General features: G+C 29.8%; 1 protein-coding gene across 1 annotated transcript; it reads left to right on the plus strand.

Moving 5' to 3' along the window:
* Window positions 1-4417: 4417 nt before the first annotated feature.
* LOC145001214 (ABC transporter G family member 29-like) lies at window positions 4418-20454 on the plus strand. The gene is made up of 21 exons (XM_078960574.1): window positions 4418-4834; window positions 6743-6952; window positions 7636-7720; window positions 7826-7985; window positions 9194-9270; window positions 9363-9416; window positions 9892-9982; window positions 11270-11571; window positions 12330-12928; window positions 13707-13867; window positions 14038-14147; window positions 14881-15034; window positions 15125-15199; window positions 15713-15864; window positions 16081-16413; window positions 17223-17597; window positions 18484-18617; window positions 18698-18925; window positions 19088-19259; window positions 19827-20081; window positions 20182-20454. The coding sequence occupies exons 1-21, from the start codon at window positions 4524-4526 to the stop codon at window positions 20452-20454; spliced, it is 4311 nt and encodes a 1436-aa protein (XP_078816700.1). The 5' UTR covers window positions 4418-4523.
* The last annotated feature ends 807 nt before the right edge of the window (window positions 20455-21261 follow it).

The following is a 21261-nucleotide window of genomic DNA, read 5'->3' on the forward strand; positions in this document are numbered from 1 at the left end:
CGGTGATTGTTGAACCGTTTCCTCCACAGCTTCCGGTCCAACCGGTTCAGTCGGTAGGTTCAAATCGGTTTTTAAAACATTGCTTTATAATATCACTTTTAATAAAAAAAAAAAGTATAAAATGGTTTTTCCATATTTATTAACGGCATATATTATAATTGAAAAGGAAAAAGTAAATATTTTTGATAAGAGACAACGTCCAATAGTTAGGTTTTTAGATTTGATTTTTAAATCTACTTTCTCTAACAGTTTGTGGACTTTATAAAGGTTTTGATAAGAGTCTTCGGAATAGTCGTTTGTTCTTACTGATAAATCGGACATGTGATTAGGATTTTTGAGAGTCTGAATTTTCAGTATCTGATTATTTTCTGTGGAAATATTTTGAATCAAAGAGGCTTCAAAAAATCGATATATGTACATGTTGTGTCTTATAATCTGTTAAATAATTGTTATTATATTTTGATCTTGAAGCCACGTCATAACCATTCAACAACAAAAGAGTATGCAATAATTATATCAATGGAATGCAATATTAGTATTTGTTATATAATAACTTATTTAAAAGAAGGAAAAAAATACCTGTGGTAAAAATTGAAGGGTATGCAATTGCATACTCTTGATATACTTTACATCCGTCCATGGTTTCGGTTTTCACAGGTATTTTAGCTCCATTAAACACTAAATATACATCCATCCATGCTTCCAAAATACTGTTTCATTTCGAATACATAAAAATATGAATGATACGAGAATTCTAATAAAAAATATGAACCAATCATTATTTACACTAATGCGTATATAAATGCATAAAATATAGGATACAAAATAATACTAAGTGCTAAAAATATCGAATTAAGGGTAATTGAGACAATTAGCATTATTTACATTCTAATTTTAAATATACATCTACAAACAATATATATATATATATATATATATATATATATATATATATATATATATATATATATATATATATATATATATATATATATATATATATATATATATATATATCATGAATGTGAGTAATTTCATTATATTTTATGCCAACCAAATAAAATATTAGTTATCAATTCATGATAAGAGCTAAATACAAAAATTTAATTTAAAAATGATCGAATGTATCATAAGTTGATAAATTTAATTTAAAAATGATCGAATATATCATAAGTTGATATTGTGCGATAAAAATGACCCTCCGACATCGACTTTGAAAACGAAACATAGATATCGTCTCAAGTCAAGTTTTCATAACATGACATGAACTGGAATCCAAATCTCCGAGAAGTGATATTAACGTCTTTACGATATCGATAAGAGCGAACATGATATTCGTCTATTAGTGCATGTCTTCTTCATAAGACAAATATAAGGTGTTAAGCATGGAAAGAGACTATTATAGCAATAATTTATGAATTATTGACATCTTAATGAAATTTATAATGATATGTAATATGGTAAATGTTGTAGAGCTTGGTTTGATGGAAGTTGGGAAATACTAATCGTTCATTCCGTAAGAATGAAATTAAATGCTTTATTCCGTCTGTTTTTTTTTTTTTTTTTTCTTTTTTCATTTGCTTGTGCAACCAAATGAAATCTATCCTTTGTAGAGTGTGCAATGCTTATCAAAAGGTAAAAAACACATTTCTCCATGAGTCCATAGTGAAACCAAATGAAATCTATCCTTTGTCCTTCTGCAACCAAATGAACATTGCTCCATGAGTCCATGGTGAAGGAAGCTATGGACTTAATGAACAAGTGGTGGTACATCCCCAACTCCCCTCAATCCAACGATCAGCTATTCGAGATCACCTTGATACCATGTGAAAAATAAAAATAAAAGTAAATTACATGAATGGTCCCTATGATTTAGGGTAATTTGCGTGTTTGGTCCATAACTTATTTTTTAATTCGGAAGATTTTTAATGTTTGTTTTTTGTTACGCGTTTGTCAATGTCTTACTTAAAAAACAGTTTTGCCCTTGATTTTTAAATTTATTTAAATAAACACATCCCCCCAAATCACCTTACATTACCTATCTCACAATTTTTTTATTATTTAAATAATAGTCTATTTAGGTAAGATATGGACCAAACGCGTAACAAAACCAAACAGTAGAAACTAAGCGCATAACAAAAACAAATATTAGGGACTTTCCTAGTTAAAAAAATAACTAAAGAGCAAACGCGCAAATTACCTTAAGCATAGAGACCATTATTATAATTTACTCTAAAAATAAAAGCAGTCAAGCAAACATGAAGAATGTGATTATAGAGATGTTGGTTTATGGAAGTACAACAATGACTGCACATTTAACAACAAAGTTAGAAATAGTCGAGAATTAGCCAACGAGTTGCCATTATATGCATTTGTTTAGATCAAGTATCCTACTCATAGCGGTTTATGATTGGTGTAATAATTTGAATTGGGTCTCTCGTATTTGATGTATTTCGCCTTCTCGCTAACTATTTATTTCTAATAAACGAAGGGTTTTTTTATCATTTGTTAAACTCTCATTCAATTTATTAAATGTTATTTTGTAATTATTTTGGATTATTTTTTTTCCACATATCATTTTTTTTATTTTATTAAATTTTATATAATAGTTTAATATAACAATTGCAATAAATATAGTAATAAATTGATATATATCAATTTCATTAATGAACTTACCTTTTAATTTCAAAATTAAAATTTATTAGTTTTTTTATTTATTTAAATTAGTATTTTTGTTTAAATTTAAAAGATAAAAAACATTTATATTATGATAATTCAAATTTTTTCTTATTTTCTTATAAATTCAAAATTCTCATATATTTTAACTTTTATATTTAAATTTTTTTCTTAAGTTAACTCATATAATATATGAATCTCACAACTAGTTTTCTAATAAAATAGTTTTGATTGTTTTTATAAAAATAGACAAAAAAATATATTTTTTAATAAAAGATTTTTTAATTCTAATAATTTTTTTAACGTTCACTTCTTTATTTCTATAAATATAAATAGTAAGATCATTGCTTATAATTTATTAAAATATTAAATAGAGTTAAGAGTATATATGGTATGTATTTACATATAATACAAAACCTTTATATAAAATTAACTTATTCCTACGAAATGAACTAAATCATCATCAATATAACGAACTCATTACATAATCATGTTCATTCTATTAGATTGTGGTGCATTTCAAGTGACAAAACAAATTCTTAGAATCCTATATACTTATTTTGTATCCACCGAGAATAGTAAACTCCAACGGTATAACAAGATTCGTTCGCCGACTAACGACCGTCATAAACAATGACATGCCTCAAATAATTAAAAACAACGTTAACGGCGACTTTTACTCCGGACGACTCCATCATCTACAGCATAGCAATTTGGACTCTATTCGACCGTTACAATGACAAACTCCAAATAAACCAACAAAACAATGTACGAAGTCTCGTGTGGTTTATTCAACTCATCATCTAAAATAGCATGCCTTTGTAATATGTGTCAAATTCTTATAAACATATATATTACAATTTATATATAAAGGTAAATTTAAAAAAAAAAAAATGAACATCATGCTTTACTTTTTTGCCAATATAATATACATTTTTCATATAACAACAATATATTTAATTTCTTTTTCCCATAATAGCAACTTCTTACATTTCTTTGGCAATTATAACAATATATAGTTCATAACAACATAAATACATTTTTTTTTTTTTGACAATTATAGCAATTGGCTAGCAAATTCTTACCCACCCATATAATAGCAACATATACTTACATTTCATCTATAATAATAACACATGTAACAAGTAAAATAAAGTCCCGTCCATAATGGTAACAAAATATTAGTATGATATTATTATAGGTAAAAGAATATAAGTAGATTTTCCTTATGGGTTGAAGTACATTCTCATCATCAATCTAGAAATATAACTATCTTTCAATTATGGAAAAACATTAATATATTTGCAGAATCAATAGGAGAGTGATATATATTGAGATGCATAAGAAAGTTGGACCCAAATATGGATCCGATTCGATCAGTAAATCGGATCCGGTTAAAATCGGTTTTTACCAAAGCAAATCTAATAATCCGATAAAATGGATTGAAAATTGTTCGGTATTTCAAATTCAAAAGCGGATTAGACTCCGGATCCTAAATAAGATTGGACCTAAACCGGATTAAACCGATAAAAACCTCTAGATCGAATAGGCAATGATATACTGATGTACACTACTATTCTTTTTCGCAATTTTCCCGGTTAAATATACAAAATAAAAATAAAAAGTTTCCCTATCAGCGACCCCACCCAAGAATATTATTAAATAAATGACCCAGGTTGGCTTATGCTATTGTATGTATTGCCTAGTTTCATTCGTCATGTACATAAACCGGCATACTCTATATATCACACAAGTTATCACTAGACTTCCATCAAAAATCAAAAACTATGTATTTGACTTGATCTCTTTAATTATCAGTTTCATTGTCATAAACCATAAGAGAAGAGATGGAGATGAAAGAGTTGTATGTGAGTCCAGATGATCATAGCAAAAGGAGCAATCATGCTGAGGAAGATGAACATGGATCAAAACGGGCAGCTTTAGATAGCCTGCCCACTTTTGATCGTTTAAGGACTGCTTTCATGGAGTCTTATGCTACACAAGACATTGAAAACCAACAAGGTGATACAATCCTCAAACAAGTTGATGTAAGAGACCTCGGTGTGGATGACCACCAAAAGATTATCGATAAGTTGTTTAAGGTTGTGGAAGTAGATAATGACAGGTTCTTGAGGGAGCTACGAGAAAGATTCCACAGGTTCCTTTTTTGTTTTCATCTCTAATTTCAAACAACTTTTAGGCCATGTTTTCTACGAATGCATGGAGTAATATTAATGAGAACAAACATACAATTTCTTTTGTAGCTCTTTAATTTGTCGTGCAAAAGACATGAATGCATGTAGTCCTTATCTTTTTTATTGAAAATATCGTTTCAAAGCTTGTCATGTTTCCAATCAACTTAAACCCGGCAATTTGATACACGACACAAATAACACAACACGAGTTTTCTAAATAGATGTCTTAGAAATATGTGTTTCGGGGTTTATGGGTATCAAACATTACTTTACATGTCTAAACATGTATAGACAAAAATAAAATTCGTGTTGACAGGCAACACGTATAAAGACGTGCCACAGGACAAGTGTAGACAAAAATTAAATTTGTTTAGATTCATGTTTCTATGCATTTTCGTGTAAAACAATTAAAAACTTATCCATTCGTGTAGTATCACATGTCAAACAAATTAATTAGGTGTCTTGTTCGTATTTGATACCCAATACTCAATTTATAATTTGTGTCGTGTACGTATTTAACAAATTTGTGATTGTCAAATTCATGTCATGTAAAAAAATTCTGACACGTATACACAACATGTAGAGAAGGATTCTGATGAGTATTGTAGCTCTAATAAGTTAAGCATGATTTGGCAGCAATATTAAGTTCTAAACTTTTACAAGTCGTGATAACTCAAGTCGATTGTAAAATCTGATTTAACACCATAATTTTGTGTGTGTATATCACTTAAGGCCTCATTTTGTTGAAAAGAACAAATACAAAAATTAGTCATAACAACATTTAATATCTTTTTAGAACCTTGGTCCTAAATAACAAACACCACATTAAAACAGTTTATTATTATTATTATTATTATTTGTAAAATTACACCTTTTTGCAAAAGAAAAAAAAAAAGAATTAGTTTTTAATTAGTTTGTAACAATAAAGAAATTGGATCCACCGTACACAAACTTATTTTGTAATTATCAAATACAACCATTCAACTTTTAATTTCTAACCACTTACATATGTAATATTTATTTCATTTTCATTATTCCCATTTTAAAATTTTATTATATGCCATAAACATATATTATGTACCAATTTATTTGTTGTATATCTCTAACAAATTGTGTGATTATGATAGTAATATTTCTTTTAAAGGCTAACGTGATAGAAAATATTAAATATTTTTATTTAAAGTAAATTATATGAATCATTATTTGGTATAAAAAACCATAGTTTCTTTTTTCAAAAATTAACTTGGACTACTTCTTCACTCAGATCTTTCCTGTGGACATAAAATGATTATTTTTTCCATAATAATTACTTTTTCATTTTTATTTTACTATTAAAAAATAAAATAAAATAAACGCCTAACCCCTACCCCTCCCCTCCCCTTTTCCCACCAGCTTTTTCTCCCTCAATCTCACCACCCTCTTCCTCTCTTTCGATTCGACAACCTCTTTCTCCTCTATTTCTCTTTCAAGCATTTTTCGACGGCCTAGACCTCTTCGATCACCGTTGTTGTTGCTTTAGTAGGTCATAGGTGGATCTGGCGAGATCATGAAACACTCCACCATCTAATTCCAATCCATGCTGTCGCACACCACTCATGAATCTGACCTTACCTGAAAAACTCGAAACAAGAATCGGATTTATAAGTTCGGCCTTTATTTTCAAACATTATCTCGGACCATCCCTCATGTCATTAAAGTTACATGATTCATCCCTAGTTAGCCTTGATCCAATACACACCAAACCTTGCATTGGTTTTGTGATGTTATTTTGCATTAGTATAGTTATCACATACATAACAAATGTGGCTTTGATAGTCGTTGCAATGTTTTTGAATATATTAATCTTTTTATTCTATATTATGTTGATACAGGGTTGGCATTACTCTTCCAACAGTAGAAGTCCGTTTCAAGAATTTAACAATGAAAGCTAATTGCTTTGTTGGTAACCGATCTATACCGACTTTGACAAACACTCTACGGAACCTTACAGACACGGTTTTTGGTTTTCTTGGTATTGGATTATCAAAGAGGGGAAAGATTACAATTCTTGATGATGTTTCTGGGATGATCAAGCCTTCAAGGTATGTTCTTCATTCATGCTATAAAAGCCACCTTTAATCTTGCTCAAAACTTGTATGCATACAAACACTCTTTTGGAAGATTCGAGCAAACATTTTAAATTATTCCCAAGACACTCAAATTTCGTACCTAAGATAAAGCTTGATACAAGTATAGTCAATATTACGTTATGTACTTTTAAAAGGATAAACATAAATCATTGAATTTACAAATTTTGTAGAAATATAGAAAGTCAACGACCCCCAAATGATGGAATTTAGCCCAATGGACATGCGAAAATGGCAAAACCCTTTTTCCTATGCATCCGACATTGTTGGATCTTTTATTATGTGGTTTTTCATTTTTGACATAATTACACAAAGCCCATTTGGGCACAAGACAATACGTAACAAGTTGTGCACTTGCACTAAACTAGGTTGTTGTTAATGGAATAAAAATTATATTTCTATCCCATGTAAAAAAGGTAGGAGTGATACTTGCATCAATTGCTTTTTTTTTTTGTGAAAAGACATAAATGCCTTCCTTACCTATATACTCTTCATCGAACACATACATTTACTCTTCATCGAACACATACGGTGACATACCTACAAAGATCTCTAATACTTTTATGCTTTATCTATTTTGTTGTTCCACATTAAAATATAATAGAAGTTAACAAAAACTTAATTTTGTTTTATAAAAGGATGACTCTTCTACTAGGTCCGCCCTCCTCTGGAAAAACGACTCTATTGTTGGCTTTGGCAGGTCGGGCCAACCCAGGTTTAACGGTTAGCTTTTGAGAAATAACTTCATGGAAATCTTCATAGATTATTTGGAACAAATACGATCTTTTACTTCAATGATATATTTTGGTAAATATACATGTTGAGCAGGTTGAAGGAAACGTGACATACAATGGGCATACCCTTAAGGAATTCGTCCCACAAAGGACGTCTTCATATATCAGTCAAACTGATGTTCATGTAGGAGAAATGACAGTAAAAGAAACACTAGATTTTTCAGCTCGGTGCCAAGGAGTTGGATCTCGATATGGTATTTAACGGTTTCAAAAGAGTTAATACAAGAAATAATAATGTACTTTTATTGATTTGTTTATTATAGCACTCAACTTTCATTTCTTATATTAAAGCATTGTATTTTAAAAATTCTACCAAATTATAGTAATATCATCTAAAGAAGGTAATGTTCACTATCATAAACGGATAGAATTTTCAAAATATAAATTTCTAATAATAAAAAATTAAATTAAATTAAAATGCTAAAATTGGATAAAATTTTCATAGTAAATGTTTTAATAAAAAAAACAATACTACAATGTTCTAAAAAAATGAAAGTAGAATGCTATAATATACAAAACTTGGAATTAGGTTTTTATTTTTTGTATTTATGCTAACTTTTGGGTAAATGTGAGAATAATAGAATCCTACTTCTATCAATTTGTAAATTATTGCATCTAGTTTCATTTCCTAGTGCATTGAAAATTCTACCTAATTATTGCAATAACATGTATACACAAAGCAATTTTCACCGCTATAGTTGGGTGAATTTATAAAAAGATAACGTCTTAATAAGAAAATTTTTGGATGTGTAAAATGTTAAAATTAGACAAAATGTTCTAAGTACATCGCCTTAATAAGATATAGAAAGAAATGAAAGTAGGACGCTATATACCACAAATAAATAAAAGTATGTTGTTATTTATTTCATTTACCCAACTTTGGCTTTTGTACAATATATAGCATTGTTCATATATTGATTTGTTTAGGGTTCTTGTTTGGATGGATCAGTTCAATCTGATAGGATTAAATCAATTCAAATTCATTTCAATTTTCTAAATAATGATCTGAAATAGTTTGAATTAAATAAAATATGATCCAAACCAACCAAATTATAATTCGGTTGGATACCTTTTTCACAATTTGTTTTTCAATGACATTTACAAAATAATGTATATTATAATATTAACAAGTTATATTTTAAAGTTTGAATCTAAAGTAAACTTATGATTTTTCAATATAGAGCACTAAATAAATAGTAGGAAATGGTTACTTGTAAATTATAATTTATATTAATATAAATAAATAAAACAATGTTAAAAATTAATCTAAAGTACAATGGTGAAATAGAAAGAAACAAAAATAAGATGCTATAATGCATAAATAAAGAAAATGTATTGTTATTTCTAGCATTTAATCCTAGAACGTAGGGAGAACTCATTGATAATAAGATATTTATTGCAGAATTACTGAACGAGCTTGACAAGGGAGAAAAACATGCTAACGTGTCTCCAAAACCAGAGGTTGACCTCTTCATGAAGGTAGTAGCTAGAGATCATAAAATCAACATTTATAAATTTCATAGTATAATGATATTTTATAATATATGACCTAATGATCGTTCGTAATTCAGGCTACCGCAATGGAAGGCGTTGAGCATAATCTAATTACTGAATACATTATCAAGGTATGTTCGGGAGAACTTTTAGCATAAAAATTAGATAACAAAAAAAACTTAGGTGTTGTTTTGTTTATACTTAATCGGATTGATTATAACAAAACTTAATCAAGTAATTATAAATTAATATTTATTTTTCACTAAATGTAGAAATTAATAGAGAAAATCAAGGAAGTAAGAATTTCATAATAAAAACCTACATTTTTACAAAATTTCTCATTTATTTCTTCATTAGATTTGCACAACCTGGACCATCATTTTATTGAATATATATATATATATATATATATATATATATATATATATATATATATATATATATATATATATATCAAGGGAGCATCATTTACCTAGAAGGTAAAAAAAAAAAAAAAAAAAAAAAAAAGGACCTAATATATTATTTGCTTCTAAAAACATTATGCCACAAGATATATCTTTTTATTGAACCTAGCTTATGTGTTTTATTTTGGTTTTAAAAAAATAGATACTCGGACTTGAGATATGTCGGGACACTGTTGTTGGAAACCAAATGATACGAGGAATATCTGGAGGACAGAAAAAACGACTAACAACCGGTAATATCATAAGCAAATGGTTGCACTCTTTAATTTGAGAGCCAAGAAATCTTTTTTTTTTTTTTAAAGTGAAAAATTAATTTTAATGTATTTTAACATTAAATTAGTGATCTTTACCATGAATTGAAGGAGCAGAAAGAATTGATTCTGAACAGATATTAAAACGATGGTTAACGAATTGAAAATACTTTTATTTCAAAATATAAATAAGAAAAGGTTTTAGAGTAAAACCAAATAGATTTAAGGTTAATAAAACGTTTATAGATAAATCAACAACTAACACATCACTAAAAGAAACAGATGCAGAACATTTAAACAAATGTAACCATCTTGACACTTTTCACCCGTCAACTTTAGTCGCCAATTCTTAATTCAATGAAAACCCATGAAAGTCTATAGCCGAATAATCTCCTTTAACCCACTAACATAAATATAACACATGAATAACTTGTTGGACCTATAAATAATTAAACAAAAATAACCAATTACAAATGTATAAAAAGAATATGTTTCATTGATTTGAACATAAGATTGTATAAGAATGTATTTTTCATGTTATTATAAGACTGTTCTCATGTAATTAAACAACGTTTTTACACACCAAACAAACTTCAAACAAACTTAAAATAATGCAACACTAGTTTTAATATCCTTACAGTTATACTAGTTGGAAGTGTACTATGAATTTAGGTAGAAAAAAATAAAAATATACATTAAAACGATAGTTACATAGAGTGCTAACAACAAGTAATTCATGTTGTAGCATTGTTATCACACAATTCAATATTGTTTTCACACAATAAAGAGACTTAAAGTAGTGAAAACCAACTTTTAGTATCATTAAATTTTTTTTTGAAGTATATTATTAACTTTAAGAGCTAAAAAGGACTAATAAGCACATTGTTGTTGACAATAAGCCATTTATGTCAATGTAGCAGTATAACAATGTCATCGTAGCACTATAACACACAAAAAACATTGTTTTTACACACAAAAAGAAATATACTTAAAATGGTGCAAAACTAATTTTAATATCTTGTGGTATTGAAGTAGACTATGATTCTAAACTCCAACAAGTTATCATAAACACCCAAGGCAAGGTTGTTGATAGCAAGTCATTCATGTTGGTGTAGAACTAACTTAGCTTCATCTAATAAACAAATTTAAAATACATATAAACTAATTTTAGTATGTTTAAGTTATGCTATTGAATTGTACTATGAATTTAAGCACACAAAACAAATACAGAAACAACAGTCGATTGGCCTAACATTTGATTAAAAACAGGAGAGATGATTGTTGGGCCAACAAAAGTACTATTTATGGATGAAATTTCATCGGGCCTAGACACATCAACGACATTTCAGATAGTCAAGTGCTTGCAACAGATAACACACTTTACAGAAACCACCATTTTGATGTCTCTCCTACAGCCTTCTCCTGAGACTTTTAATCTATTTGATGATATAATTCTCTTATCACAAGGCCAAATTGTATATCAAGGCCCAAGAGAGCATATTGTCGAGTTTTTTCAAAGCTTAGGATTCACATGTCCAGAAAGAAAGGGAATTGCCGATTTCTTACAAGAGGTAACCATCTATTCTATTAAATGAAAGTACATTACAATTTCTAGGATCGACATTGGAATTGCAAGTCTAGACACCATCAAAATGTACCACTTAAACAATACATAAAGCTCTACCCTTTGTAAACCTAGCTCCACTATGATAAACTTTGAAAAGTTTATAAATACGACCACTTTTATTTATTTATCATATGTTTTTTTTGTTGAACATAGAACAAAAACAAAAAGAATTATTGTTTAGCATCTTGAACAAGTTAAAAAAACAAATATTAATAATACTCAGTGGTATAGTTTTGAAAGTACTGATATTTATTTTTAATATTAAATATAACTAAAAAGGATATTTTTTGGTTATTTTTATTAATTACTATGCTTCCAAACCCAAAACATTTCAATACAGATTGAAGTAAACTGAGAATAAAATGATAATATGCGGTGAGCCTGTCAATACTAATTACTTCTTATATTAAATCAAAACTAACTTAAACTTTTTTTTATATATAAAAGTAAACTATAATTAATATCATTAATAATCAATATTGGTTTCCTCATAAACGTATAAACAAGGTCTTCTGAATGGTGTCTTAAAAATAATATCACATTTCTTATATATTCACAACAATTACGTAACATATTAAAGTGATTAGGGTATAAAATAAAAGTTAAATAAAAAAAGCAAGGGCTCTACATAGAACTTTTTTTTATGTAAAATCAAGAGGTGTAAAATATGCAATATAGATATAAAACTTGTGATTTTAACAGGTAATATCTAAGAAGGATCAAGAACAATATTGGGCCAATAAAGGAAAACCATACACCTACATTTCAGTCTCTCAATTCTCCGAGCATTTCAAGCAATTTCATGTTGGGAAAACGCTACAAAACGATCTACTCATGCCATATGAAAAATCCCGGAATCAAAAAGGAGCTCTAGTCTTCAAAAAGTACTTAGTCCCTAAAAAAGACCTCTTTAAGGCCTCTTTCGACAAAGAAAAGTTATTGATTAAAAGGACTGCAGTCGTGTATATAGCCAAAACTCTCCAAATTAGCTTCGTGGCAATTATTGGAGCAACAATGTTCTTAAGGACGCGAATGCATTCTAGAAATGAAGAAGATGGAGCAATTTATGTAGGAGCTCTTTTGTTTGCATTGATCACGAATATGTTTAATGGTTTTCCTGAGCTTCCACTCACTATAGAGAGGCTTCCAGTGTTGTATAAGCATAGAGAGCTCTTTTTTCATCCAACTTGGGCGTTTACTGTTCCTACTATTTTACTACGTGTGCCAATCTCATTGGTGGAGTCTACAGTTTGGACAATATTGACGTATTATACCATTGGATTTGCCCCTGAAGCTAGTAGGTATGTGGGTGTTGTTTTTTTTTTTTTTAGTAAATTACACGAATGGTCCCTATGGTTTAGCATAATTTGCGCGCTTGGTTCCTAACTTATTTTTTTAACTCGGAAAGTCCCTACTATTGGTTTTTGTTACGCGTTTGGTCCCTATCTTACCTAAAAATACTATTTTTCGCATTATTTTTTTAATTTATTTAAATAAACACACCCTCAACCTTATCCCCCTCACCTTATCTTACCTACCCCATAATTTTTTTATATTTTAATAATAGTATTTTTAGGTAAGATAGGGACCAAACACGTAACAAAAACAAACAGTAGGGACCAAGTGCGTAGCAAAAACAAACAGTAGGAACCTTCCGAGTTAAAAAAATAAATTAGGGACCAAACGTCCAAATTACCCCAAACCATAGGGACCTTTCGTGTAATTTACTCTTTTTTTTTTTTTTTTTTTTACATAAGTGACTTATTGTATTAAGTTGTATGTGAGTGTTTCTTTTGACTTAAGCCAAAAAAAAAAGATCGACTAAATAGTAAATAGAGTCATAGAGAGGAGGACTAAGTTTTATAAAAACAATTCCCTCGTTTATTTTTTTCTTTCCGTTTTCTAAGTGTAACATTTACTCATATATTTTGTTAAACATTATCTATCCAAAACTCACTTAATGGGATAAACATAAAAAGAAAAAAGAATAGGGTTATATTTTCGTTATTAGTTATCAATAAATATGTTTTTAAAGAAACAAAAAAGGAAGACTTAACAGAAAACTTGTCTCATTTTCAGGTTTTTCAAGCACTTCTTGTTGACCTTTTTGATTCAGCAAATGGCTTCAGGAATATTCAGACTTATTGCTGCAGTTTCTAGAACAATGACTATAGCGAACACTGCTGGAACTCTCATTCTAGAAGCAACTTTCCTTTTGGGTGGTATTGTCCTTCCTAAAGGTTAGTAGTACCTTATTAACATCTCACATGATATGATACTTTAATAACCCTTTTTACAGAAATATAAACAATAGTTTTGGTACTTCAATAAAATTATTTTTTGATATATGAGTATCTAGTACAACTTAAAAATAATGGAGTTTGCACAACATGATTCCTTTTGTAAATAGGTCGAATTCCTGACTGGTGGCAATGGGCGTATTGGGTTTCACCATTAAGCTATGGTTTTAATGCTTTAACTACAAATGAAATGTTTTCTCCAAGGTGGATGAATAAATTGGTATGTCACTTTTACATTTCATTCTGTGGGCCCATTTGTTACGTACCAAATACTAGTTGTATTGTGTTTGATCTGCATTGCACTAGGTTTAGACTCATGTCAATAACACAAAGTATAATTTTTTTTATCACACAGAAAGAAGTGAAAGCCCTCCTCATAGAAAATAATAATAACTTTTGTTTCAAATAAAAAAGGTGGGACACTCACTTTTGATCTCTCGTCTGTGCAAACGATGTGAATTTCCTTCTGATGGAAAAATAATTACAATTTCTATGCTTCCATTAAAAATGTTTCACAAGATGGGACAGACACTTCCCTTAATATCTCTTGCGTGCAAAAGACGTGAATGCATTCCTAATGGATATAGATATTTGTCCCACTAAAGAAGGTCGGAAAGCGTTCTTATCAATGCAAAAGACATGAATGCCCTCCTCATGAACAATAATTACAAATTTTTTGCTTCCACTAAAAAGGTAGAGCAAGAATCTCTTCTGTGCAAAAGACGTATATTCCCTCCCATGGACAAATTGCTACTTTTTGTCCCTCTAAAAGCATGGGAAACGAACTCGTTCTCCATCTCTGGTCTATGTAAAAGACATAAATGTCATTCTCATCATTGTTACTAAAATTATCCCTAGAAAGCTTATCCAGTCCAATCCAGTCATATCCCATGTAACAAACGCAACCTTAGTTTTATCAATCAAAATTAAAGTAACTATTTACTTGAATTCAGGGATCTGACAATTCTACAAAATTGGGGGTAGTGGTTTTACAAAACTTTGGAGTAAACCCTAATCAAAACTGGTTTTGGATAGGATCAGCTGCCCTTCTTGGTTTAGCTATCCTTTTCAACATTCTCTACACTTTAGCTCTCGCATATTTACCTCGTAAGTTCTACATGATCTTTTAGACCAAGATAACATCGAGCCACATGTTGCATTTAACATATTTTTATCGTTTTTATTTTGCAATATCAGCTCCCGGAAAGCCACAAGCAAATATAGTTCAAGAAGAGAAGATATCTATATCTGTTTCGGTTGCAAAGACCTCAAGTAAGGAATAATTCATATACAAATGGGAAAATTAGATATTTATTTTTACCCTTGATAACAATATACTTACATTCATTACTACATAATAGTAACATACTTACATTGCATTTTCCTTTATAACAACATACTTACATATTTTCTTCCGATATTAGCAATATGTAACAAATTAATAAAGTACATTGTCCATATTGGTCGTGAAATATAAGTAAGTTGATAATAGGAAATAATAAATTACATAGTTGTTATGGTTTAAAATGTAGATACGTTGCAATTATGGTTAAATTTTGTAAATACATTAATAATAAGGGTAAACATATAGTACATTGCTTTTATTGTTAAAAATGTAAGTATGTTGCTAATATTTGTAAAGAATATAAGACTAAAAGTACAAATTAAGTATATTCCCATATTGATAGCAAGAATAAAGAATGTTGCTAGTTCCCACTTTTTGCTCTATATGAAACAAAAAGTTTTGTTCACAATAGATTTCCTTTAAATTGGTTATTTTCTCAGGAGAATCGGTCATTCATAAAAACCAAAATATAAATGAAGATTCAAGTCATGAAGCTACGGATGTTATGGCTCCCAAAAGAGGAATGGTTCTTCCATTCGCTCCACTCTCCATGTCTTTTGATAACATAAGTTATTATGTGGATATGCCCCTCGTAAGTACATATTTTTCATATGTTGAGTCATTTAATGAAATTCACATGTAATTTCATTGACTAAAAATGTAGTGAAATTTAGTTTCATTCATTTGCTTTGTTACTCTACGAATAAAATTACGTACATATTAATTTTTGTATGTTTCTTTATTTCATTACATATTTTTAATATATAATTTTATATATTGTAATATATACAATTAATTTTTTTATTAGGCAATGAAAGAACAAGGTGTTACAGACAACAAGCTCCAATTACTTAAGGAAGTATGTGGGGCCTTTCGACCTGGAATCCTAACAGCATTGATGGGAGTTAGTGGAGCAGGAAAGACAACATTAATGGATGTCTTAGCAGGAAGAAAGACAGGTGGATATGTAGAAGGTGATATTAGAATCTCGGGATTCCCTAAAGTTCAAGAAACTTTCACTAGGATTTCGGGATACTGTGAACAAAATGACATCCATTCACCACAAGTCACTGTCTATGAATCTTTGATTTTTTCGGCTTTCCTTCGACTTCCCAAAGATATCAATAAAGAAGAAAAAATGGTAAAGAACAAGCACTTTTTATTATGTCTAATAATATTAATAGAGGTTGCAACTTGAAAGGGTGTTTGACCAAAGTATACACTAACGTTTTTTTTTTCAGGAGATCAACTACAAGAACGTTTTTTATTTTCTTTATTCTTTTTATAACACAAAATAATACAATGTCCTTTTTATTATGCAGTAGACCGTATAGGTTGCATGACGTTGAAATTATATTTTTTTTTGCTCCATTGTTATAAAATTTTGTACTTTCTGTTGATGTGACACTGGCATAGACATATGAGAGTTGTCTACACTAATGTTTTTTAACAAAAGAATCGATTTAAAAAATCACAATATTTTTCAAGACAGAATCAAAGTAAATATTATGAATTTGAATTAATGTGATCATCCTATGTAAATAAATAGTATATCATCCCCCCCCCCCCCCCCCCCCCCCCCCAATATATATATATATATTTCCTTTTGGAAAATAATATAATTCAACTAAAATTTCAAAATATGAAAACATTGGAACAAATTGAAACTTGGTTATCATTAATTTAACATAAAATGTGTGAATAAACTAGTCATGTCATATATCTACATTAACAAATGGTAAATATTGTAATGAATGCACGAAAAAAATTGAAAATCTCATAATATAACAAAACTAAAAGTTGAGTAGTTACACATTTTGAAGAAAAAATTTGAGGTAGATAGGTGAAACATTAAAAAACGTGGTTGCTATTTAGTGATATTACCCATATATGGAAAGATGTAGCTTTAAAGTACTAATACTCTTTTTTTATATATAATTTTATGATCAGCTTTTTGTGGATGAAGTGATGGAACTCGTTGAATTAGACAATCTTAAGAACATGATTGTAGGGATTCCTGGAGTTACAGGATTATCAACCCAACAAAGAAAACGATTGACAATTGCAGTAGAGCTTGTTGCTAATCCTTCAATCATATTTATGGATGAACCAACAACTGGACTTGATGCAAGAGCAGCAGCAATTGTTATGAGAACAGTGAGAAATACAGTGAACACGGGAAGAACCGTTGTTTGCACTATTCATCAGCCTGGTGTTGATATTTTTGAAGCTTTTGATGAGTTATTACTGATGAAAACTGGAGGAGAAGTAATTTATGCGGGAGAGTTGGGTCTAAAATCTGAGAAACTTGTTGAGTATCTTGAGGTATAGTTTCTCTTTTACTTAATGGATTTAATGGGGACATGACTTAATCTGTTAAGCTATATATGAATGTTTCTTTTTACCGAATACAGAAAGAATGACTTGGTGAAGAAAGTTAGTCAAGCTTTTCGTGTTATTCCTAACTTTTTACAAATTACCCTCACTTAGTTTTGGATTAGATGGAAGAATTAAGAACATCCTTTCTATTTATGTGTTTCATACGTCATCGTATTTTTGTTTTCTATTACACCATTTACTTTGAAAAATATATACCTAATTATAGCAATGTCATCAAATGTGAAACAATTTTCACCGATGTAACTAGGTAGATTTTTGAGAGATTAATGTCCTAAAAATAAAAAATAAAATAAAATAAAAATTGTATGCATAATACTATAAATGGGTAGATTTTTCAAAACACAATGCTCTAATAAAACTTACAACTACAATATTGTAATAGAAAGAAATGGAACTAGGATGTCATAATAATATAAAAAAAAGTCGTTATACTCGAATATATTTTGAACGTACTATTAAAGAACTAGGGAGAGTATTATTCTATAGGGTATGTTTCTTTTTTCCCCATTTATTGTCGTTTGGATAAAGTGTTGAATGGATAAATGATTTGTGTCTAAATGAACAAGATTGTTTGTTTCTTTTGTTGACCGAAGGAACCTTCTGAATGAATGTAAATGACTATTTTACTCTTCTATTTATTAGTGATTCTACACTCACAAGTCACTCTCTGCGTCTTTTAACCTATTCCACATTTACATGATGTAAACGTGTGTATAAACATATGCATACACGTATATGTAGTTATGTACATCCATGTGAAAATATACTATACTAAAACTAACTCGAGTACTTTCATTAATATACTTTCTAGGGAATTCCCGGGATACCAAAAATAGTAGACGATCAAAATCCAGCAACATGGATGTTGGAAGTCACCTCATCTGCAACAGAATCACGACTCGGGATTGATTTCGTTCAACACTACAAGTCATCAAGCCTTTATCAGTAAGTTAAATTATAACATTTATATAATCGTAATATTATATTTATTCAAATTTGAATCTAATTTAAATCACCTCAAGCAGAAGAAATAATGCTCTCGTGGAAGAACTAAGCATGCCTCCTTCAGGAGCAAAAGAACTTTTTTTCTCCACAAAATATTCCGAGTCCATGTGGGGACAATTCAAGACTTGTATAGAAAAACAATGGCGGAGCTATTGGAGAACCCCTGATTATAATCTTGTTAGATTTTGCTTCACCCTTATCACCGCACTCTTGATCGGGTCCATTTTTTGGAAAGTTGGTACCAAAAGGTTAGTATCTAGTACTTGATCTATACCACATCTCAAGACCGATGTTGAAAGACGTAAATGTCCTTCTCATCTTTATTATCGAAAATAGCCCTAAAATCTTGATTCAGACTCTAGCTTAGGAAATAGAACTAACAATAAAATCAATGTCATTTTTCATTTCAGGGATAGCAGCATTGACCTGACGATGATTTTTGGGGGTCTGTATGGTGCTGTTTTGTTTGCTGGAATTAACAATGGAAACACGGTACTCCCGATAGTAGCCTTTGAACGAACAATATTTTATCGAGAAAGAGCTGCTGGGATGTATTCATCCTTACCGTATGCCATGGCACAAGTTAGTACAAAACAGATTCATGCAAAACAGAACAAACACATGTTTTTGTGTTTGTAAAAGAGTTATTCTTCCAACAACCATTGGTCTACACCGTCCCGCCCTAACTCAAGGGTTATTGCAAGAATAACTCTTTTGTAGAATAGTTATTCTTCTAACAACCCCTAAGTTGATCTACACTCTCTCGCCCCAACTTAAGGGTTGTTGGAAGAATAACTCTTTTGCAGAATAGGTATTTTTCCAACAACCCCTGAGTTGGTCTACACTGTCCCACCCCAACTCAGGGGTTGTTGGAAGAATAACTCTTTAATGCCCTGAGTTGGTCTACACCGTCCTACCCCAAAAACATCATGTAAGATGTAAACCAAGTACACAACGACCCAATTCCCACAAGGTCACTTCTATGCCAGCCACGTAACAGGCTACTGTGTACCTAATTTACATCTCACGTGATGTTCTTGGGGTCGGACAGTGTGGGCCAACTCATGGGTTGCTGGAAGAACAACCCTTTTGTATATGTAGTTTAGTTCCAAAAGCCTAATGAGAAAGTATTGTTTGTTTTGTATATAGGTAATTGTGGAAATACCTTACGTGTTCTTTCAAACGTCATATTATACTGTTATTGTGTATGCTATGGTGAGCTTCGAATGGACAACAACTAAATACTTATGGTTCTTCTTCATACACTTTTTTACTTTTCTCTACTTCACATACCTCGGGCTGATGACTGTTTCACTCACCCCTAATGATCAACTCGCATCCATCCTCACATCTGCTTTCTATTCGCTCTTTAATCTCTTCTCGGGCTTCTTCATCCCTAGACCGGTAATTTTATTTAATTTTATTTCGCCAATTTATAATTTTCTCCCTTAACTATATATGAGAGCTTCAATATGATTTAATTTGCACTTGTTGAAATTTTCAGAAAATTCCCAAGTGGTGGGTATGGTGTTATTGGATTTGCCCACTAGCATGGACTTTTCAAGGATTGATTGCTTCACAATATGGTGATGTGGAGGACACCATTAAAGTGGCGGGAATGTCACAAGATCCCACAATCAAAGAGTATGTGCAAAGCCATTTTGGATATGAAGATGAATATCTAGGACCCATGGCTTTGGTTTTAGTTAGTTATGCAGTGTTCTTTGCATTCATGTATGCATACTGCTTGAACAAATTGAACTTCCAAACAAGATAGGGAGTAAACTAAACTAAACTGAATTTCGAATTATCAGTTTATCACTATTAATCGTCATTCATTGTCGCAAAAGCAAATATATGTCAAATTCGTCATAAAATCTAGCAAAATAGCAGTGTTAATTGCGAATGCATAACTATTCTGATGCTAGAGTAATTGGATAGCAAGATTTATAAAACATAAATTAGGTGCATCATCGTTTGGAAGGTTAAAAGATAGATTAACTAATTAAGTGATCATGTTTATGATGGACTTTTAATTATATGTATTAGGAAATATTTGAAATAGTTATTGAGAAATGTGTTACTAAAACATAATTTATGTTTATTTTTTAATAATAGATAAAAACATAATTTAAGGTCCATTTGGTTTAGCTATACATGATAGTAAAAATGTATTTTTGGTTTATGGAAATAAATATGTAAAAAAACAAAATTTGGTTCTTTTTATAATTATATAAGAATGGAAATCAGTATCTAAAAGAAATTAGTTAATGGATTTATAAAAAGAATCTAAAAAAATTATAGAAACCGACATGAAAACAAATATGTAAAAACTTTGCCAAAAAATTTATAAGAACCATTTCGTAAAAACAAAGGTTGTAAAAATTGATATAAAAGTTATTAAAATATCAAAATATATAAAAACAAAGTTGTAATAAAAAGCATATGAATAAAAAGTTACGAAAACAATTTCATTAAAAACAAAGGTTGTGAAAAAGATATAAAAGTTGCAAAACTATCAAAACAATCATATAGAGAAAGAGTTGTAAAGAAAAAAATTTGAAACCACATGAATACAAAGTTA

The sequence above is a fragment of the Lactuca saligna genome, chromosome 1 (genome assembly GCF_052625555.1).
Source record: "Lactuca saligna cultivar CGN05327 chromosome 1, ASM5262555v1, whole genome shotgun sequence".
Taxonomy (NCBI): domain Eukaryota; kingdom Viridiplantae; phylum Streptophyta; class Magnoliopsida; order Asterales; family Asteraceae; genus Lactuca; species Lactuca saligna.